General features: G+C 64.9%; 1 protein-coding gene across 1 annotated transcript; it reads right to left on the bottom strand.

Annotated features, from left to right (window-relative positions):
• Nucleotides 1–154: 154 nt before the first annotated feature.
• MICPUCDRAFT_47301 (uncharacterized protein) lies at nt 155–21,934 on the bottom strand (the record flags this gene model as incomplete). Its single annotated transcript, XM_003058431.1, has 1 exon — nt 155–21,934. One exon carries the CDS (start codon nt 21,932–21,934, stop codon nt 350–352), a length of 21,585 nt encoding a protein of 7,194 aa, XP_003058477.1. The 3' UTR covers nt 155–349.
• Between the last annotated feature and the right edge of the window lie 597 nt (nt 21,935–22,531).

Below are 22,531 nucleotides of genomic sequence, written 5' to 3'. Positions count from 1 at the left end.
GACGCGCGGAGTGCGAATGAGCGCTGCTCTTTCGTCACGCAGGGCAGCGGCTGAACAAGAAGGTTTTTATTGCTGCATCCTGTCAGTAAGGTTAACAACTTAGTCCACTCGCGGCTGGTTAGTTGCGTCGCCGCTGAGGGAGATCAGGCGTCGCTGAAATAAATCGTGATGATGAATTAAATAATTCGACGCGACGTGCTATCTAATCTAAACGTCCGCCGCATCATTCACTATGTACGCGAATCAACGCCGGCGTGGATGGAGACGAACGCGTTCATTCGCTCGATCCTCCTCCGCCGGCGCGACGTCTCGTGTTTTTTTTTTTGCATTCGGTCGTCGCGTCGAGGCGTCAGTAGGCGCTCATGCCCAGCTTCCTCGCCTTGACCATCTGCTTCGCCGCGCGGTGCCTTCGCATCATCGCGACCTTCTTCTCTCCGCCGACGTCCTCGCCCCCCTCGCCGCCGTCCTCGTCCTTCTTGAAGAACCTCTGCTTGAGGCCGCCGTCGCGCTCTTCATCCGACGACGTGTCGAAATCAAAGTTCGCCGCCGACGGCGACAGCGCGTCCGCGCCGCCGCCGCCGCCGCCGCCGTCGTCGTCCTCGTCGAGCGAGATGCCGGGCGCGCCCTGCAGCGCGCCTCTCAGCGCGCGCTTCGCCTCGAGCGTCGCCCACAGCCGCTCCCTCGCGACGCCGTCCATGACCGCGTCGGTTTCGGCGCCCGATTGTCTCTTCTTCGCCATCGCGGACATCACCTGATGCGTCGTCACGAGCTCCTCCTCGATGACGCGCATCGCCTCCTCGACGTCCGCCTGCCACCTGATCGTCCGCTCTTGCGAGTCAAGCTCTCTCTGCACGTACCGCTCGAGCTTATCGACGAGGATCTTTTGAATGTCCTTGCACGCGTTGACCACCTCGTCCTCGTCTTCGCTCTCGTCGTCGCTGTCGTACGTCAACGTCCAGTGCTGCTGAATTTTGCCCGACTTGATCGAGCGGAGGATGGCGTCGATCTCCGACGGCGGCGGCGGCTCGTAGCCAAAGTATCCCGACGCGCGGACGCCGCGCTCCGCGTTCGCGAGGAACTTTTCAATCTCCACCTCGGTGTAGAGCGTGCCGTTCAGGCGGAACATCCTCGCCTCGCGTTTCATCGCTTCTTTGCGTTTGATCTCGTGCATGAACTCGCGCCACGAGTCGTCCATCAGGTCTTTCCAGTCGTCGCTCACGTCCACCGTCGCGCGTCGCGGCAGGGCGGCGTACTTGCTCACCGCGCTCCACGCGCTACGCCCTGTCGGCTTCACGAGCTTCGACGCGTCTCGTCTCGCCTTTTCGCTCTCGTCGATCTCCGAGTCGCTGTCGGTGTCCACGTCTTCGGCGACTTTGAAGAGGTCCACGAGAAGCGCGGCGCCGCCGCCCTCGGCGGCGAGATCCGCCTGCGTCATCGGGTCCGTCTTGGTCAACGACGCGACGTCCACGCCGTTTTCGTCGAAGCTTTTCGCCTCGCCGCGCTCGACGTCGACGTCGTCGCCTCCTTTTCCTCTCTTCTTCTTCGCCGCGAGCCTCGCGGCGACGGCGAGCTTCCGCATCGCTCTCGACTTGACCGGGACGAAGTCGTCGTCGGCGCCGGAGACGTCCTCCGTGACCGGCCCGGCTCCCGAGCCCGGGGCGCGCTCGCGGCTCTCCATCACCGGCCCGGGACCCGCGCCGCGCATCGGCGAGACTTTGTTCCCGCCGCGCGAGCTCAGGCGGCGCATGAGCCGGTCCCGGCTCCCCTCCGCCATCGTGTCGATCTGCGCTTCGATCTGTTCCATGACGTCCCGGCGCGACGCCTCTTGATAGTCGTACGTCGCCCGTCGCGCGCTCTGCGACGGCGCGCGCGTCGGTGTCGTCGTCGTCGTCGTCCCCTCGCGCGCGCCGCTTCGGCTTCGGATCGACGTCGAGGTCGACGGCACGACGCGGTCGGGGATTGGGGACACGCTCTCCATGACCGCGCCCGCGCTGTCGAAGAAGTTCTGCTTCTTCGACATCCCGCCGCGTCGTCGCGCGTTTAAGCGTAGCCGCGACGCCTCCGCGTCGTCTTCGATTTGTCGCGTCTGCGCGTCGCGACGCGCAATCATCGAGCCGCGCGAGCGCGTGAGGCTCGGCGCGACGCGGTCCGTCGTCGGCGCCGCGGACGGCGACCCGGGGAGGAAGCCGTCGGAGTCGTCGTCCGACGACGACGCGGCCGCGGCGGCGAAGGCGGCGGACGAGGACGACTCCGGCGGCGGTCGCGCGGCGAGCGCCGCGGCTTCCGGGCCGCGCGGGTTCTTCCTCGCCGCGAGCCTCGCCGCGAGGGTTTGCTTCCCCTGCTGCGCGTGCTCGCCAATCTTCTGCTCGAGGTTTTCGTGGCGCATCTTCATGCTCTGCGCCGCGGCTCTGTAGTCGAGCATGGTCGTCTTCTTGTCGTCCGCGGTGGCGCCCCTCGCGAGCGACTTTTCGGACTGCTCCGCGAGGCCGGCTTGTTTCAGACGCGCCAGCAAGCCGCCGCCGCCGGCTTGTTTCATGCCGTCGGACAGCGTCTTCGCCGCCGCGCTCGTCTTGCTCTCCCTCATAACCCTCAGTATCTCGATCATTTTCGTGTACTTCGGGTGCTGTTTCCGGAAGAGACCGTACTTGTACGACACGAGCGCGCTGAAGTCGTCGTACATCGTCGGCTCGTCCGAGCCTTCGATGAGTTCCTTCTCTTCGCCGAAGGCGTCGCACAAGATGCCGAGGAGGATGTTCAGGAGCACGAACAGCAAGTACGTGGGGATGAAGAACGCGTAGAGCGATATCGACAGGTTGTCCACCCACGTCCGCACCTCGTTCTCGTCCACGAACAGCGCGCCGAGCTTTTCCACGCCCTCGCCGACGGACAACATCTCGAAGTGAAAGTTGAACGCTTCCGACAACGTCGACAGATACTCCACCCTGGCGCCGACGATGACGTGACCGATCATCATCATGCACGTCAGGGAGATGAACATGACCACGAGGAAATGCGCGAGGTCGAGCGACGCCCTCGAGAGCGTGCGCACGGTCAGGTCCAAGTGTCTCTGGAACTTCACAAACTTCAGCGCGCGCGCGATCATGAACAAGAACGACACCCCGGTAACGCAAAAGTACGTCGTGCTAAGGTTCGAGAGCTCTTGCGCGACTTGCATTTGCTCCCCGAGTTTTTGCATCCCGGAATCGTCCATGGGCAGCTCCCACCGATGCATCGTGTTCGTCGCGTTCGCGCCCGCGGCGATCGGGTTCAACACGTAATTAGGGTCGATCGGCTTCGCGCTCGAAGGCCCTTTGTACGGCATGAAATAATTCGCAATCGGGCTCGTCGGGTTATCGTACACGTTGTATCGCAGACTCGGGCTCAGCTCCTTTCTTCGCTTGACCTGGTAGTTGAACCACAGCAACACCGCGAGAATTTGCAACGCGATGTTTATAAAATCCATGACGTTCCAAAACTGCGAGAAGTGCACGCGAATGCCGCTCAGGAGACCGCCTTCTTTCACGCAGTTTTGCGCGAAATCCAGCATCTCTCGAAGCGCTCCGTAGACTATCATGGCGACGAGGAGACCCTCCATGACGCCCTGGACGTACCCGTCGTCGATGTCATCGTCGTTATCGTCGCTCTTGTCGGTGTACCACTTCACGTTCATGTTCGTGATCTTCGACGTGACTTCTATGAACCCGGCTTCCATGAACTCGAACGTCAACAGCGTGTTCGCCATCTGTTTCAAATTCGCGTTGTACGTCACCACCTGCGCGGTGACGGCGCGCGTGAGCGGGTCGAAATATAAACCCTCCTTGATGTACTGAATCACGTTCGCGACGTGATCGCGCGACGCCGCGATGTCGAAGTACACTGGGAACCCTTTCGGATACCCAGGGATATCGCGCTGGATGAACCCGTACGGCGTCGGCTGCGCGACGTCCATCATCGTGACGTTCTTTTGCGGATCCGAAGTGTCGTAATACGCGTTAATCTCAGACTCGAGCGCGGCGTTGAACAAGTTCTTCGGGTCCTCGCTGCCGACCGGGGGTCGACGGAAGATCGGGTCCACGCCGAAGGGTTTGACCGACGGCATCTCCGAGCGGCACCGCCCCGCGAGTTTCTCGAAGCGCTTCGTGTCGCACTTTTCAAACTCGTTTCGGACTTGATGCAGCAGAATCCCGCCGACGAGTCGGTTCGCGTTTTGAACCGTCCTGTGCTGCACGTACGAGGGCTCCCTGGCGTACTGCTCCGTCACGCCTTCGCGCAAGATCTCGTATCCGTGCCAGTCGCTGACGTCCCAGTTCGCGTTGCCCGACTGAAGCAGACGCCTTCGCGACGTGGGCGACGACGTGGGCGACGCCTCGGCGCGTTCGAACGCTTCGTCGTCGTCGTCGCCGCCGCCGCCGCCGCCGCCGCCGAAGCGAAGCAGACGACGGACGAGCGGCATGAACCCCTCGTCGTTTTCGTCCTCGTCGTCGGGTTCCTCCGCGCGGAGGAGCCTTCGCCGCCTTCGTCCGGCCGCCGCCGCCGCCGGCGGCGGGCTCGGCGGCGGCGGCGGGCTCGGCGGCGGCGGCGGGCTCGGCGGCGGATGCGGAATCCACAGCGAAAATTTCGTCGCGTTGAACGCGATCTCCGCCGCGCCGAGCTTGCTTCTGTACTCGCACTGCGCGCCGAGGCCGTCCCCTTCGACTCCGCTCCGGGATAAAACGTACCGGAGTTCGTCGTTTTGTTTCTTCAACAAAATCTCCGCCTGCGTCGCCGCTTCCAAGACTTGCTGCTGGTACGTCACCGTGGCGTCGAGCTTCTGAAGGATCGTCAGCGCCGTGCCGGCGAGCTGCGTCTGCGCGTTTGTCGCCACCGCGAGCTGGTTACTCCACAGCGTGGTGAGTCTCGTGACGAACGCGCCCGCGTTGCCGCCGGCGTTGTCCATCAGCGGCTTGATGACGTTGATGAGCTTCGTGTTCGCGGCGTCGACGTCTGTTGAGAGCTGGGTGATCCTCGCTTCGATCTGGTCCCTCTTTATTTGGGCTTCATCCACCGGCGTCGCCGACGACGACGCGGTGCCATAGGCTTGGAGCAAGTTTCTTCCTCGGCCGCGGTTGGAGACGCGGCGCGGCTTCTTCGCGAGCGGTGACGGCGACGGCGACGCGTCGTTCATCAGCCGTCGGCGACCGGACGCGGCGGCGGCGGCCGCGGCCGCGGGCTCCGGCGCCCATGCGTCCGACGTGTTCCAGTTCCGGGTGTTATCGAACGTGGTCGGGTCCGCGGGATTCCACAGCTGGTAAAACGTCGTGTTGAGCTGGAAAATCGTGTTCGCGCCCGAGGTTTGCACGTTGACAACGTCGATGTCCTGCGCGCCGAAAAAGATTTGCCACGTCGGCAACGCCGCCGTCATGAACCCCGCCTGCTCGGTCTTCAGATTGCTAACGTAATTCGCGCCGTTATACGTCGCGGAAGCGATCGTGATCGGTATGGAGAGGTTCGCGGACCGAAGCCCGACGTTGATCACGAGCGGGTGCGTCGCCTCGTTATCGCTCGAGTCCCACGCCACGTATTCGTAATGGTACTGCCCCGGCGCCGCCCTCCCGGCGCCGATGAGGTCAAGTTGATGTAGCGTCTTGCTCCCCTTATCGTCTCGTTGGCGTCTGAATTGTTGCGCCCTGCTGCCGGCCGCGGTGAGATACAGCTCGGCGTCGTCCTTGTCGTCGGTGATGGCCAACGCGCACGGGTACTCCGTCGGGGTCGTTTGGCCGGCTGTCTTTTGCGCCCTCGCCGCCGCGATCGCCGCCGCGTCGCCGCACACCTTGAACGGCGTTCTGCCGTCGCTGATGCGGTCGTCATCGTACACCAGAAAGACGGGGCCGTTCGGGATGAACCGCTCGAACGACGGCGGGGTCGTGTCTGCCACCTCGGCGGCGCCGGCGATGGCCGCGAGCGCCTCCGCGTTCTTGCACACGTCCTCGGGCTGGCACCCTCGATCGCCCACGCCCGGGCAGTAAGCGTACGACGGCGGGCACGGGTCGACGACCTGAATGGATCTGTACGCGGTCGTGATCTGGCCGCTGTCGTCGCGCGCGGTGAAGGCGATGCGAATCGGTCCTTGCACGCTCGTGTCGAGGCAGCCTTTTAAGCCCTTCGTCGTAAACTTGTGGTCGTCGCACGACGCCCTCGTCTCGCACTCCTTCGGCGGGCACGCTAAGACCTCGGACGTGAGGTTCCTGAGCGTCGTCTTGATGACGCCGAGATCATAGTACTGCTTGTTGTCGTACGCGTCGAACCCCGGGTCGCACAAGCCGTCGCCGAAAACTTCTTCCGTCGGGACTTGGCCCGGTTTACACGCGTCGTACGATTGATACTGACGCACGTTCACCGTCTTGTCGATGACGCCCGGGACCAATTTCATCGTGATCACCGGCGGCGTGTCCGGCAGGTCATCCTCTTCGACGACCTTGTCGAACTCGCACCAGCCCTTCTTCGAGCACACGACCTCTTCGATGCCCGTCTCTTCGTTCGAAACCTTGGACTCGCACTGCTTCTCCGGCAGGTTGTTATTCGGGTTCAATGTGAGCGAGCAATCCGGAGCGACGATGACGTCTCTCGTGAGCCTCCCCTCGAGCCCTTTCGGGTCCGTGAACGAGTACGACACCTTAAACGCGCCGGGGGTGTTCGTGTCGAACCCGCACACGCGCGCCATGTCCGTCTGCGCGCCCGTCTTGAGCGCGTCCCACTTCGCCCCCGGGTTGAGCCGCGCGTCCGGGTCCCTGTCCGGGTCGGTCGGATCGTCCTTGCACACCATGATGAGCGAGTTCGATATCGGGGATCGGACGCCGCCGTCAGCCTCAGCTTGGTCGAGATCGTAACTCAGCGCGCCGTCGATGCCCTTATCGCACACGTCCGTCGGTCCCGCGGTGTCTGAGCACGGCTTCCAGATTTGGCCTTGAATGATCTCCACGACCGGCTTGCCGAGGAGCACGAGCTCGGGCGCGACGTTGATCTTGACGACTTCCTCCTCCGCGGGCGCGGCCATGCGCATGCCGCAGCCGTAGTTTTTCTCTCGGTTCGGGAAATTCGCGCCGTCGCTGCACGCGGCGTCCGAGTAGAAGACTTCCTCTCCCGTCGCTTTGTATTCGTCCTCGTCCCTGCACAAAATCTCGTCGACCAACGCGCCCTCCGAGTTGGTAAACTTCGGAAGCGCCTTGGACCCGACGAGCGTGAGCCCGAGGTTCGAGTCCACCATCGTCGCGCACGGGTTGATCACGATGACGATTCGCGTCGCGATCAGGCTCGTCGTGTCCCCGGTCGCGATTTTGTACCGAATATAAAACGTCGACCCCGCCTTTAGAATCTCCGTGTCCGTCTCGCCCTCGGTGTACGTCACGATTTCGTCCGTGATGTCGATCGTCTCCGTCTCCTTCACCCCCGTCTTGGCGTCTTCCGAGGTGATCGTCACCGTCGCGGTCGCGCCCGGATCTTTGAACTCGACGCCTTGCTCGACGTACGACAACGCCTGAACGTTCCCGAGCGCGTCCGCGGCGTACACGCCCGCGAACTGCCCGTCGCCGTCCTCGCCGAGTGGCATCTTGATGTCAAACGCGGTCGTGATTTTCGGCGGCCGCGTGTCCGCCTTCTCCTCCGCCAACCCCGGGTCGAGGCAGATCGTGTTCCCGGACGCGTCGCAGGTTTCGCACACGGTCTTCGTCTCGGAAGACAGCGACTTGCAAATCTTGAGCTGCGTGTCCGGACAAACCGGGTCCACGTCGCAATCGGGTAAGACGTAGACTAAACGCGTCTGACGCGCCGCGGCGTTCCCGCCCGTCGTCGCCGTCGACCTGTCCGACACGTCGTACGTGATCGTCCACGGCTTGTCGATCCTCTCGACGGTGAGATCGACCTGGCCGTCGCCAAACTCGTTGAACCCGGCGGGCCAGCCCTTCACGTCGACGCACGGCCGGCTCTTGTCGCGGCCGGACCAGGCGCACGCGTCGTATATGCCCTCTTGCTTATCGCTCGCCTTGAACCCCGGATCCGAGTACATCTCAGAGACGACCGTCTGCAGGAGTTTGCACGTCACCTCGTTCGTCCCCGTGCTCTCGCAGTCAGGCTCGTTCAGGTAGAGCTCGATCGTGGGCTTATCGAGATCCGGCGGCGGCGGCGGCGGCGGCGCGGTCCACACCGCGAACGGATCCGGCGGCGGCGGCGACGGCGGCGGCGGCGCCGCGGCGACGGTGACCACCTTAATCGGCGGCGGCGAAGGCGGCGGAGGCGCGACGTAGACGATCTGCGACTCGTCCACGGGGGGCGGCGGGCTCGGCGGCGGCGGGTCCGGTTTCGTCTCCGTCACCGTGATCGACGTCGTGAAGATATTCGCGGGGTCTCGCACGTCCTCGGTGAACAAGTACGTCGCGAGCGAGTCCACGACGATTTTCCCCGGGTCGTTTTCGAGCAGATCGAACATCCAGTTGGGGACCACGCCGGGGCTGAACATGCTTTCGCCGGTGAACACGAGCGAGAACGGCACCAAGACGCCCTCGTCTTCCTCGCAATACATATCTTTCTCCTCGAGAATTTCTTCCTCCGTGCAGTCGATGAGTTGCTCCATGCGGACGTACTTCTCGGCGAGACCGGTCGTCGCGATGACGCCGTCTCTGCACGCTTCGAGAAACACGGTCGCCATCGCCACGGGTCCGCCCGCGATGCCCTCCGCCCTCGCGCGCGCGTCGAACTGCAGATCGAGCTGCTCTTTCGAGACGCCAATGAACTCGAACGAGAATCGCAAATCCGAGGAGAAATCCGCGACGGCGGGCCACGGCGGCGGGCTCGGCGGCGGCGGGCTCGGCGGCGGCGGCGGCGGCTGGTTCCCCGGGTCCGACTCGAACACCGCGAACACGCCAAACGAGCGAACGTTCACTTCGTAGTAGTACACGTCGCCGGTGATATCGCTGAAGTCGTCGTACTCGGCGTTGAAAATATCCTCCCACGACCTGCCGTCGTAGTGCGCCAGCAACTCGAGGTCGTCCACGCCCTCCGGTGTCTTCGTCGAGTAGAGCTCCTCGCGGTTCGCCATCCCCTTGTCGATGAGCGCGTAGTCGTCCGGAAACGCCGTCCTCTCGGAGCCTCTCGGGACGATCTTCCCTGGAAGCGTCTCCCACGAGGTGTCCCCGGTCGCGTCCGAGAGGTATCCGACGAGGAACTGCCCGTTGAACAGCGACAGCGCGTCGAACGGAATGCGGAGCTTCCCGGGCGAGCCGGAGACGATCGTCGCGTCCGTCGGGCGAACGAGGATAAATTTGCTTCGACGCGCGGCGTACGCCTCGGGCAGCAGCTCGTCGCCGCCAAAGTTCTCGATCATCTCGTCTTCGCTCACCTCGGTGATCAAGACGTCCGTGGTGTTCTTGAACGCCTTCGCGGGGACGACGAGAATCACCGGTCGGTCCGCGAAGATGGGCGTGTTTTCGTAAAAATTCGTCGCGGCGCCGCCGGCTTGGACGGTTTGAATGTCCACGCCTCTGGACGCGAACGGCCAGCACCCCTCCGGGTCGTAGTACCACCCGTGATCGTTCACGCAGTAGTCCATGATATCCTCCATGCAGTCCACGGTGATGTCATCGAAATCCAAACCGTCGCCGCCGTCGCATCCGGGGGCGTAGCACGGGCACGTCGCGGAGACGTGCTCCGAGTCGCACACGAAGGGACACACGTAGTCCTCGCCAAACATCGCAGGCGGCGGCGGCGCGGGGGGGTTGTTCACCGCGATGTTATCCGTGATCAACCACGTCGAGAGCTCGTGCGTGTTCGGGAAGTACAGCGTCGCGTTGTACATCACGCGCCCGCCCGCGGGGTCTTCTTTTCTGTCCACGATTCGCACGCCGTTCCCGGTGTCGAATTTATACTGCAACACGCACTGCGCGACGTTCGGGTGCCAGCCTCGCGCGTCGACTCGTTTAAACTCGTTAATCGTCGTCGGCGACAGCGCGGTTCGGAAGAGCGTGACCTGGTCCATGATGCCCTTGTAGTACCCGACCTCGGAGTTGCCGTACCGACCGATGAACAGCGCGTTCGTGATGGGCGAGGACGTCGGTATCCCCGACCTCGCCCCCGCGGAGGCGCCGTCGACGTAAAATTTCACCTGGTTCGACGACGCGTCGACGACGACGGCGACGTGCGACCACGCCCCCGCGACGAGCGGAGACCCGGTCGCGATCGCGACCGAGCTCGTCGCGCAGCTATCGACGTCGGTCCAGTACATGAGCGCCCCCGCGGGCGCGTCGCAGCACGCGGACCCGCCGCATCCGAGGGCGACGCCCCAGCCTTTGTTTTGCGTCGACGCGAGGAATTGGACGCCCGAGAAGGCCACCGGCTTGACCCACGCCTCGAACGTGAGCCCGCTGAGGGGCTGAAACTCGAACGATCGCTCTGGCGCGATCGTCACCTTCGCGTACGTGCCGTTGCCGTCGAAGTAAATCACGGACGGACCGTTCTGCGGCGGCGGCGGGCTCGGCGGCGCCGGCGGCGGCGACAACTCTCTCCAGACGGACGTGTTCGCGTTGAGCGCTTCGCTGGCGTTCCACGTGACGTACGGCGCGTCCTCTTCGGACGAAACCTTCGAGAGGTACGGCGCGAGGCCGAACGCGGACGGGAGCGTCCTGAACTCCTGCAAGTACGCTTCGTCGAACTTCCAGTACGCGAGGAGGTTCGGGAAATCCCGGAGCCACGTCTGCATGCCGAATTCGTACAGCTTGCGAATCTCGCACGGCGCAATCGCCGCGTGCCACACGGACACCTCGTCGAGGTACCCCTCGTACTGCAAGCACTGGACCGGGTACTCGCACGCGCCCGCGCGGCCGAGTCGTAAGCCGCCGGTCGCCGCGCTGGCGCCGCCGGTGTTGATCAGCGCTGGAGAGTATTGAATCGGAGTGTCGTGCTCGAGGAGCTTGCGTCGCAGTCGTCGTCGTCTCGTCGCCGGCGTCTCCGCCGCCGCGGGCTCCTCCTCGGAGGCGGGCGCCCCCTCTTCGGGCTCGGGCTCGGGCTCGGGCTCGGGCTCGGGCGCGACTTCAAACACGCACTCCTCGCCCGTGGGTTGACCGCTGTCGAGGATCGTCGAGCTCCCTCGCTCTCCCGCGAACTGGCCGTCGATGTAAAACGCGACGGATCCCGCGGCGGCGTCGACGACGACGGCGACGTGTTGCCAGACGTTCATCCGCACCGCCACGTCGGATGTCGGCGCGGACTGGCACTTAGTCACGAGGTCGTCGTGCTCGAGGAGGCTTCGGCTTCTCCGCCGCTTCTTCGTGTAATAGTAGTCCTCGTCCGCTTCGATGATCCCCGGGTTCTCGTTGCCCCACGTCCAGAACATGAGAGCGCCGGGCGGCGTATACTGCCCGGCGCAGCACCCGCGTCCGGCGCCGAGCGGGCACGCGAGCATCAACGACCAGCCGTTCTCGCCAAACATCGCGAGCACTTGCCCGCGCGCGTCCACCTGCGGTTTGATCCACGCCTGAAACGTCAGCGCGTCGCTCGGCGCGAGGCTCGCGTCGTACGGTCCGTACACGTCCGTGTCCCAGCCGTTGAAGTACAACGCCGCCGGGCCTTGTTGCGGCGGCGGGCTCGGCGGCGGCGTCGGCGGCGTCGGCGGCGCCTCCGGATCGCTCGCGACGACGAGATTCTCGTCAACGCTCCACATCTGCGCCAGGGTGCCGTTCCCGGGACGCAGCTGCAAGTTCTCGACGCCGAACGCGTCGAGCATCTCGGGCTCAACCTCGGCGCCGCCGCCTTGGTCGAACTTGTAGTACGACAGCAACGAGAACCGGTTTCGGTGCCACGAGATGATGCGCTTGTCGAAGTGCGTCTTGATCGCGGCGTCCACGAGCGCGGCGTCCCAGTACTTGAACTCGTCGACGTAACCGTCGTAGTGTCGGCACGGCACGCGCATCGGCGGCGGCGGCGGGTACTGCGCGTAGTACGCGTCGACGTCTCCGGTGAGAAACTCTTCTAAAAACGTCAACCCGAGGCAGTTGTGCGAGGTGACGTTCGAGCTCCAGTCGTCCCCGCCCCACCAGGTCGCGGCGATCCCGGGGCTCGGGACGTATCGAATGTCGCCGATGAGGTACCCGTTCACGTGGTTGCGAATGATAGGCGTCATCGCGCGGAACACGGAAGTGCTCAGCGGTCCGTCTTCCCCGAACGGGTTCGCGAAGTGACACTTGATGAGGGATCCCTCGGCGGCGACGACCTCTTCCTCTTCGAACTCGTCGCAGAACCCGTGCCCGAGGTACAGCCCGGACGTCTCGTCGTCGTGCGGGGGGATCGGGATTCTCACGGGAGATTTCTCGCTCACGTCCTTCGTGACCCTACTGCCGACGTTCACGCCGTCGATGTACAAGTTCATCGTCCGCGTGGGATCGCGCGCGTTCAACTCGTTCTGCGACGCATCCACGCTCACGGCGACGTGATGCCACTCGTTCTCCGTGAGCGTGGCGTTCGAAGAAAACGCGTCCGCGCACGCGTCGGGCGGCCTTAGGGGTTCGGTCGACAAGCGCGCGAGCTCGACGACCACCTGCACGAACAAGTTCATGACCCAATCCTTGTCGAGGGACTGCGTGCACGTGGCAGAGTGCGTTTCGCCCCACGGAAACGTGACTTGAGCGATGGGGCACACTTGATACGGGTCGTTGTTGGCGTGGTGAAAAACATTCCCTCCGCCGACCTGCCACCTGGCGAGGATATATTGCGTCTTATCCGTGCCAGAGGCGCCCGCGGTGAAAATTGGGAGGCAAGGCGAAGTTCCACAATTCGCATACATGGTTTGAGTAGCTGGGAGATTGAAAGTAGACGCCGCCATATTTTCAAACACGGTGCCGGCGGCGTTGATTTCATTCCTCCCAAACGTGCCGTAAGTGCCAGTAGACTTTGTGAGATCCCAATCAAAAATGGCGTTGAGCAATGCGACGTCATTCGAACGGCCGTCACTGGAAATGCCCCCAGTTGCACCAACGAAGATATTTCCGCCGCCTTGAACCCAAGATTTGATGACGGCTTTCGACTCCGTCGCTTCGCCGCAGACGAAAAGATCAAATTTTTCTTGGTCCGGCAGAAAGAGAAACAACGCAGAATGAAGAGCCGCTTCGACCTTAGCCGAGTCACACATGTCGTCCTGATGAGACAGAGACGTATGGTCTATAGTTAACCCGTACGTGCTCGGGATGGTGCCGTCGTCGATGCCGGTTTGAAGGATAGCCATGGTGTTCCAGACTTCGTCGGCAGCATCGCCGCGGCCACTACCCCCCTGGGTCGCGCTCCAACCTCCGGCGAGCACGGGAAACAAAATGGTTTTCGCCGGAGCACCGTGTTCCGTCAGCCTCCGGCCGCGGCGGCGCGCATGCGTCGTCGCGACGTCCACGTCGTCGCGCGTCGGCGCGATGAATCCGATCGAGCCGCGGAGGTGATCGCCGCAGCACCCTCGGCCGCCGCCTTCGGGGCACATGATCGCCAACGACCACCCCGAAGTCGCGTTGTCGCCGACGCCGTAGGACGCGACGACTTGCATTCGGTCGAGGCGGTTCGGTTTGATCCACGCCTCAAACGTCAGCGTCTCGTCCACCGCGAGCGCGCCGTCGGTCGAGTCGCGAATGAAACCGGACGTCATCGTGTCGTTCGCCCCAAACCGAAGCGACGACGGCCCTTCCGGCGCCGCGACGTCCAGAGGCGGCGGCGGAGACGGCTGCAACGTCTTGGCGACGTTGCTGCTATTTCGCCACGTCACGTTCCCTCTGTCCGCGGTCCACAGCTCCGCGTCGAAGACGTCGCCGGTCGCCGCGACGCGGTTGAGGACGGTCCACCCGTTCGCGGTGTCGAACGTGTACCCGAGAATAGCGTGCGGGTACATCGGCGCGTACGCCTCGAGGATCTTCTTGTGCCACGTCTTGACGTCGTGAGCGGTCATCGCGTAGCGATACAGCCACATCTCGTCGACGAAGCCTTTGTAGTTGAGGCACGAGCGCGCGCCGAGGCCGAGATCGGGCCCCGCGCCGACGACGAGCGACCCGGTCGCGTCGCTTCTGTCGCGCGCTGGCTCGCCGTTGGTTTTCAATATCAACTTGCCATTTTCGTCGAACGTGAGGCCGCGGTTGATCGTCCCGAGCGTGTCGCTGACGTGCGACCCCGCTTGCTCGCCGTCGATGTAAAACGTCACGTTGTTCTTCTCCGGCGAGGAGGACACGACGACGACGACGTGCGACCACTCGCCCGGAGGGACGCCGCGCGTGGACGAGAGCGTCTCTTGGCACGCCTGCGTGTGCGGCCGTTTTGCGGACCAAAACCCGATCGCGTTTTGGACGTGGTTCCCGCAGCACCCGGCGCCCGCGCCGTACGGGCACATGAGCATGATGGCCCAGCCCCCCGTGCCGAGCCGCGCGATCGTCTGCAGGCCGTCCGCGTCCGCGTCCGGCTTGATCCACGCGTCGAACGTGAGGTAGTCCGCAGGCTGTAACCGTCGATCGAACGCGTTCACCGTGAGCTTCGTGTCTAAGCCGTTGAAGTACATCGACGCCGGACCTTGCTGCGGCGGCGGGCTCGGCGGCGGCGGCGGCGGCGCCGGGACGCTGCGGACCTCCACGTTGTCGTCGGCGTCCCAGGTGAGTTCGTCGCTGGAGGACGTGGTGATGATCGCGTCTTGGTACCCGTCCACTTGTCCGCGCTCGCCGAACATGACCCACTCTTGGCTCTTGAACCCGTCGTACACGGTGTTCCCGTGCGCGGTGTCGAACTTGTAGTGCACGACGAGGCGATCGTACATCGGATGCCACATCGGGATGTCCATGTCGTGAAAGTACGCGATCTGTCGCGCCGTCAGCGCCGCGGCGAAGACGCGCATCTCGTCCATGCCGCCGCGATACCGAAGACACGTCGGGCACAGCGACCCGAGCGCGCCAAAGTAGAGCCCGTCGTCGTGTCGATGCACCGACGCGGCCGCGCCGCGGTTCAACCGCACGTCCGGCGAGCTCACGTTCCCCGCGGCGGTGCCGTTGACGTAAAATCGAACGAGCCCGTCCGAGACGGCGACGGCGACGTGGTTCCACGCCCCGCGGACGACGCCCACCGTGGACGACGGCGTCGACGCGCACGCGTTTACGTTCGCGCGGTCCTCGTTCGTCCAGAACCCGATCGAGTTCGTGACGTGATCGCCGCAGCACCCGAGCCCGCGGCCGTCGCGTTCGTTGCACATGAGGAGGACGCCCCATCCGAGGTTGCCCATCATCGCGACGACTTGCGACGACGCGCCCTCCGTCGGCTTCAGCCACGCCTCGAACGTCAGCTCGTTCAAAGTCGCGTCGTTAAACGTCGCCGAGCGCGGGGTGTACAGAAGCGTGTCGACGCCGTTGAAGTACAGCGACGCCGGCCCTCGCGTCGCGTTCGGCGGCGCGTGCGGACCCTCGCACGTCGCGGCGACGAGCTCGCCGTTCGCCGCGCAAGTCGTCCGCCCGTCGCGCGTCGCCGTGAAGTTCGCGTCGCATTCGATCCGACACGACGCGCCGATCGGCAGCGCGTTCGTGCAGTTCCCGACGTCGCCGTGGAGCGGGCGCGCGGAGGCGTCGCACGGCAGCGCGTAGACGTCGACGCCGAACGGCTCCGGCGCGGGGACGCACGTGTTATCGGACGCGTCGAAGAATTCGGGGCTCGTGTCTTCGACGAGGACGATTCTCGCGTCGATCTTCGAAAGACGCTCGTCGCAACAGTCGACGCGGTTCCACAGCTCGACGCGGGACACGTTCACGACGTCGCCGAGGTCGACCATGAACCAAATGAAGCCGGGGTCCGCGGCGAAGCCGGCGTCACGATATGCGGACTCGGCCGAGGACGAGTGCACGATCTCCGGTGGACCCCCCGCGATGTTTCCGTCCGTGAGTTTGTATCCCCCGTCGACATTCAACCAAAAATGTTCGTACGCGCCGTTCGTGTAGCACGGTTTACCGAGCGCGACGTTGACGCCGTGTTCGTTAAACACCATCAACTCCGCGACGTTCAACGGTGCCGTCAACGGTTCCCCCCCCGCGGCGCCCGCGGTGAGGAACACGTACCGCGCGAGTCCCGAGAGAGGCAGGTCGTCGTACACGCGTTGCGTCGTCGTGATTCGCGCGTCGACGCACGTCGGCGGCGGCGGCGGCGGCGGCCCCGTCGGCGGCCGCGGCCCCGCGCCGACGAGCCGCGCGCCGTCGCCGGATATCGCCGCGGCGTCGAGATTGTAGATCGCGTCCCCGACGGGCGACCACCCGCGCGAGGGGAGGTGTTCGAACACCCGGGTCTGGCGCGCCCGCGCGCCCGCGCGCGCGTCTCTGAACGCGATCGCGACGACGTCGCCGGCGTCGGAGACGGACACCGACGCGTCCTCCGCGCCGTCGAGGACGATGTCGCCGCCGCGTCGCTCGTGCGACCCCGCCGCGACGTCGACGTCGTACACGGTCACCACCGTCGCGTCGAGGCGCGGCTCGTCGCCGTGGTACGCGTCGAAATGCGCGAGGCGACGCGCGGCGACGGCGACGGTCTTCGCGTCCGGGGACATCGCGAGTTTCGCTCCGAAGCTCACGTCTGGATACACGACGTCGTCGGCGACGACGTGATCGTACGTCGCGTGCGTGGATGAAATCGTCAACTTCCACGTCCAACTCGCGTTCGCGAGACCGTGGCCTTGGCGTTGGAACACCGCGACCATGCCGGCGGCGGGGTTCCAATACATCGGGAACCCGGGCGCGCCGATCGCGAGGACGTCGCCGTCGCGCGACATCGCCGTCGCCGCCCCGACCGCCGCCCCCGCGACGTCCACGCACGCGTTGTCCGCGTCGACGTGCACCTCGGACAGATCCACCGTCACGACGACGCGAGAGCCGAGGATGCGCGCGCGGCAGCAGTCGTCGCACGTGTCCGAACTGCAGTCTTGGTCGCGGTTGTGCACGACGACGCGCGAAATCTCCATCACTTCTCCCAAGTCGATCCTGAACCACGGCATCGGGTCCTCCTGCAAGCGATCGGTGTGCGCGAAATTTCCCAAGACGCCGTCCACGAGCATGCCCGGCGAGTACGTCCCGTGTTCGCTGCTTTTTTCGCTGCTCGCGGTGACGTTCTTCCCGAGGGCGACGTTCACGCCGTTGACGTCGTACACCTCAATTTCCGCGATGTTCAGCACCCAGTACATTGAATGGATGCCTCTGCCGAAAGCCCCGCCCGAGCCGTCCGCCGACCCTTTCGTGAGGAACACGTACCTCCCGTAAGAAGGGTCGCCGCTCTCCTCGTCGAGGAAACTGAACGATTGAATCGCGTCTTTGACGTCGATCACGTCCGCGGCTTTGCACCACGCGTTCCCGCCGCCGCCGACCCCGATCGGCTCGCCGACTTGTATCCAATCGAACGCCTCCGAGGTTTCGTTGAACACGGCATCGAAAGCCTTCACCCCGCCGGAGAGGTGGTGCTTCGTCGCGTTCGCCGCGCGCGCGGTGCACGTGTAGTTTTCGTTCAACGCGTCCGGTTGAATCGACTCCGTGACGACGACGTGCGCGCCGACGATCATGTAGCGGCACACGGGCGCGCCGGTGCACTCGTCGTCTCTGTTGTACACGACGACGCGGTCGATGTCTACGACCTCGCCCAAGTCGATGAGAAACCACGCGTATCCGTTCGCGTCTCGCCCGCCGCCCGTGTGCGCGATCCCGTTCGTGTCGTCCATGACCCAGAACGGATGCACGTTCCCGTCCACGAGTTTCGAAGGCTCCGCGTACGTTTTATTTGCCCACACCCCCGAGGCGGTCGCCGTCTTGTTACGCGCGACGTTCGTGCCGTTGGCGTGGTACGCCTCCACCTCCGCGAGGTTGATGTGATCGAGGTGCGAGACGACGATGTACCGCCCGCGTCCGCCGGGGAGAATGTACGTCAAGTTCACGTCAAGTGTACCCGTCAAGTTCACGAAATCGATTTCGTACGTCGCGCACGTGGAATTCCTCCCGGGGGTGTTCCAGAACGGCATGCCGAGGGCGGTGTGATAGCCGTCGTGCGATGTCGCGCCGACGATCACGGGGCCCTCGTCCGGTCCCTCGGGTTCGTACGCCGACCCGAACTCGACCCAATCGGACGCGTTCGCGTCGTACGCATACATCATCGCGTACCCGATGTACCTGTGACCGTTCTCGTATCCCGCGGGGTACTCGACCGCGGTGTCGTTGCTCGCGCACGGAAACCCGTTCGTCTCAAAGGAATACCAGTCATACATGCACGATTCCCTGGTATGATTGTACGAGACGCAGTCGCGCCTCGTCGCGTCCACTTCCGTTCCGGTGATGGTTTGCGTCGATTCGTCGCCGATTGCTGTGACGGATTCGCGGCAGACGAACCCCGGTTCGCAGTAGCCGCACAAGTCCGCGGGCGCGGGCGGCTCGGTCAAATTGTACTCGTACATCGCGTCCTCGGGGCTCGCGCCGTAGAAGTACGCGCAGCACGCCGGCGAAGGCCGCGCCGGTCGCGTCCCGGTGACGCCGACGCGGGTCCCGTCGCCGGAGAACAAGAGCGCGATGTCCGCGACGTCGCCCCCGACGTCGATGGCGCCGCCGAGCCGCGCGAACGCGCCGTCGCCCGTCGTCTCAAACACGAGGACGCTTCCGTTCGTCGCCGCGACCGCGACTCGGCGGCCGTCGTTGGACGACGCGAACGCGTCCGTGAGGTTGAGGCCGCGCGCGCCGCCGCCGAGGACGTCCCAGTGCCTCGGGAAACCCTTCGAGAGGACGACGCGGTCGATCCCCAGGAGGTGAGGAGGTACCCAGGAGGTGACGTAATACCCGTCACTGTTCGACTGCGCCGCCGCGGAGATGTGCGGCGCGACGACGCCGCGGTCGCGCAGCAAACCGCCTTCGCCGCCGCCGCTCGCGAACGTGTAGTATAAGATCATGTCGTCTCGGTTCGGGTGCATTCCCGCGACGTCGGTCATTCGCATGAACGTCGCGATCGTCTCCGGCTGGAGAACCGCGTTGTAGACGCGAACCTCGTCGATGAACCCTTCGAACATGGAAAAATTAAACGGCAGATCCGACGCGGGGAGCCACGATCCGATCGTGAGGTCGCCGAACCCGGGGTTCAGACCCACCGCGTGCGACACGACGCTCCCGACGCTCGTGCCGTTGACGTAAAACGTCACGTTCTTTAGGACGTTGTCCACGGTCACCGCGACGTGGTTCCAGACGCCCGGGTGAACGTTACCGCGCGACGGCGCGTCGTCGCACACGTCCGCGTCCGCGCCGTGCTTGGACATAAACGCGAGCGCGTGCGATCCGTGTCTGCCGCGTCCGCAGCACATTTCACCGGCTCCCGAATGACCCGCGCACATCAGCCACACGGACCACCCCAAGTCGCCCATGGCGATGATCGGTCTGTCCATCTGCGAATAGCCCCACGGATTGATCCACGCCTCGAACGAGAGGTAATCCGACGGCTCGAGCTTCGGGTCGCGCGCGGTGACGAGGTATTGCGTGTCGCCGTCGAAGTACACCATCGGCGCCTCGAAATAGTATTCCTCTGAGAACGGACCGACGTGGTCCTCGTCCACGTACGTCGTCGCGGTCATGTTGTGTCCGTATTCGAAATACCCCGGCCCCTTATCCGTCGCTTCCAAGCCGTCGAAGTCGTACCTCGCGATGATGTTGTGCTCGAGCTCGACCGGGAACACGTCGAAATCGTACAGCGCGTTTCTCGCGTTGTCGACGTACCACGCCGGCGGGACGACGTCCAAGAGCCGGACGTTGTCTATCCATCCGGTGAACGGCATCGCTCCGGCTCTGCTTCCGAGCGTGAGGTTCGTCGCCACGCCGATGCCGACGTCGATCCAGAACTCGTCCGCGGAGGAGAACCTCCCGGCTTCTTCGCCCATGACGTAAAACTTCACGATCATCGGGTTCCCCTCGCCGACGCCGAGAGTTTCGTCCGACGGCCCCGCGGTGACGCGGACGTGGTTCCAATCGCCGCGTTCCAGAGACACGTTCGACGACGGGAGGTCCGCGCACGCGACGTGACCGTTCATGACGAACACGACCGCGTCTTGCAAGTGCTCCGGCGTCGGCGGCGGCTCCGGCAGCGGCGCGCCGTAATCACACCCGCCGGGGTACGACGCGTTCACCTCGTGCGGCAAGCATTCCACGTGGTCCAAAAGTTTCCGGCGACGCGTCGGCTCCGTCGTCTCCGTCGTCTCCGTCGGGCAAAATCCTCCGGGCCACAGCTGAATCCCCCACCCGTACGAATCCACGTCGCCAAACCACGCGAGCGTCTCCGGACGCGTGTCGTCGGTCAAATCTGCCGGCATCACCCACGCCTCGAACGTCAGCGCGGTGGAGAACGACCACACCTCGTCGCCCGCGAACGTCGCGTGCAGACTCGACGCCGCCGTCGGCGCGCGCGCTTCGTCGTCCGCCGCGTCGACGCTGACGTTTCCTCCGCCCACGGCGCGGAAAACCGCGGAGGACGGCCGCGGCTCGAGTTTTGGATCCACCTCGGGGGGGAACGCGCTCCACTGGGAGACGTACGGCGCGGGCGTCACCGGCCCCGGGGCGGCGTTGTGCGACGCGAGTCGGCGGCGACCGCCGCGCGCGCGTCCCGACGCGGACGCGTCGCCGCGCGCCGCCTCAGCCTCTCGGAGCCTGTGCGCTCGCAGGAGCCGTCGCCTGGGTCCAAGGCCTCGTTCTCGCGCCGCCGAGGACGTGTGCAGCGTCGCGTGAACGTCGGGCGCGACCGCCGGCGCCGGCGCCGCCGCCGCCGCGCGCGCTTCTTCCCCCGGCGATTCGATACCCTCCCCCGACACGGCGGCGCGCTTCGACGCGACGCGCAAGTAATGCTCGACGCGATGCTTGGGCGCCGCCGCGGACCGTTGCCCGAGCAGCCGTCCGTCGATGCGATTCGGGTTCCCGCGCGTCGCGTTGAGACGCGCGTCCTCCTCCGCGGCCGCGAGGACTTCGACGTCGCGTCTGCTCAGCAGCCTCGCGGTCAGCTCCTCGAGCGACCCCTCCGTGAGCTCCGCCGCGCCCGTCGGATGGTGCTTCCTCAAGATGGCCTCGTGCGCCTCGAGCTCCTCGGTGACTTCCTCGAGGAGGCTCCTTCGGCGCCCGCTCGCGATGTCCACCGCGCGGCGCGTGCTCATGATGTTCCGGTCGCACGACTTCCAGTCCGGGACGGTGCCGACCCACGGCAACGCGCCGTTTTCAGACAAAAAGACGTTTCCCGCGACCCTTCCCATGTAATCCCCCGTGATCTTCACGATCCACTGGCTTCCTTTCGGGACGTTCACCGTCTCGAGGTGATTCTCCTTGAACTTCGTGAACGTCCGGTCCTTCTCCCACCAGCACACGTCCGGGTACCCGGCTCGGTACGCCTCCTGGTCGCGTCTGCAGAGATTCCATTTCGCCGCCGTCATCAACGCTCGGGGGGAATATAAATCGTCGCGGAAGTCCGCGCGGACTTGCAACAGCACGGTGACCAAGTTGTGCGCGACGCCGCAGTCGGCCTGGCACCCGAAGCGTCCGTACGCGGGGTACTCGAAGGGCGGGGCGCACGTGCCGTCGCCGCAGACTTCGTTGGTCCACACCGGAAACGCGGAGCCCACGAGCCAGTCTAGAATCTGCGTCGGGGACGTCATCCGCGTCACGACCTCGCCGTCGTCGTCCCTCGGCAAGAGGACTCTCTGGACGCTGGACGTGACCCGGTACGCGTTCTCCACGTCCGCTTGTATCCACACGACGGCCATGTAGAAGACCACGAAGAAGAGGTAACAAAAAAGGTGCCAGTACCCCGTGGCTCGCTTATTTCGATCTCGAAGCGCTTGTCTCAAGTCCGCGGTGATCGTCACGACGTCGCCGTCGATCCGCGTGCGGTCCTCCGCGTTCAGATCCGGGTCGTCCCAGGTCTCCATGTCGAACAAGTCGCCGCCGCGGCCTTGCTCGCCCGTCCATCCTCCGAATGATGATTTTTTCGAGGCCTTTTTCCTCTTCGAGATGTTATGGGTCGAGCGTCCGCCGGTGATGACGTGGTGGTGCCCGGTGCGCGCGGCGCCGCTGTGGAGGACGAGACGGGGGTGTGGCGGCGGTGGGGGGTGGAGAGAGCGGCGCGCGCGTCAGGAACCCGCGGGCGGGAGGCGGCTCGACGGGCGGGGAAAAAACGAGTAGAGACGGGCGGAGGCGCGCCCGCGATTGATTGGAGAGACGCGTGCGTGCTGTGGGAGAGAAGATCGTTCGCGGCGCGCGCGACGTCGACGGCGAACGGGCGGGGGACGCACGATCTGGCCGCCATGACGCGCGCTCGCGCGTCGCTCCTCGCGCGCCTCGCGCGGTTCGCAAATCACGCGCGTGAACGTTCGCGCGTCAGATGCTCCCCCTCCCCCTCTCTCGCGGAGGGGCGCGGAATGCCGCCAGGCGGGCGGACGCGACGACGCTTCTCGAGCTCGAAGCTCCTCGCGTCGCTTCGACGCGCGCGCTGGTTCCTGTTCGCGATCGCGTGCGCTTCCGAGCGG

This window comes from Micromonas pusilla (genome assembly GCF_000151265.4).
Source record: "Micromonas pusilla CCMP1545 genomic scaffold MICPUCscaffold_5, whole genome shotgun sequence".
NCBI classification, from domain to species: domain Eukaryota; kingdom Viridiplantae; phylum Chlorophyta; class Mamiellophyceae; order Mamiellales; family Mamiellaceae; genus Micromonas; species Micromonas pusilla.
The sequence above is the reverse complement of the archived record's forward strand: the minus strand, read 5'-3'. Positions and strand labels throughout refer to the sequence as shown.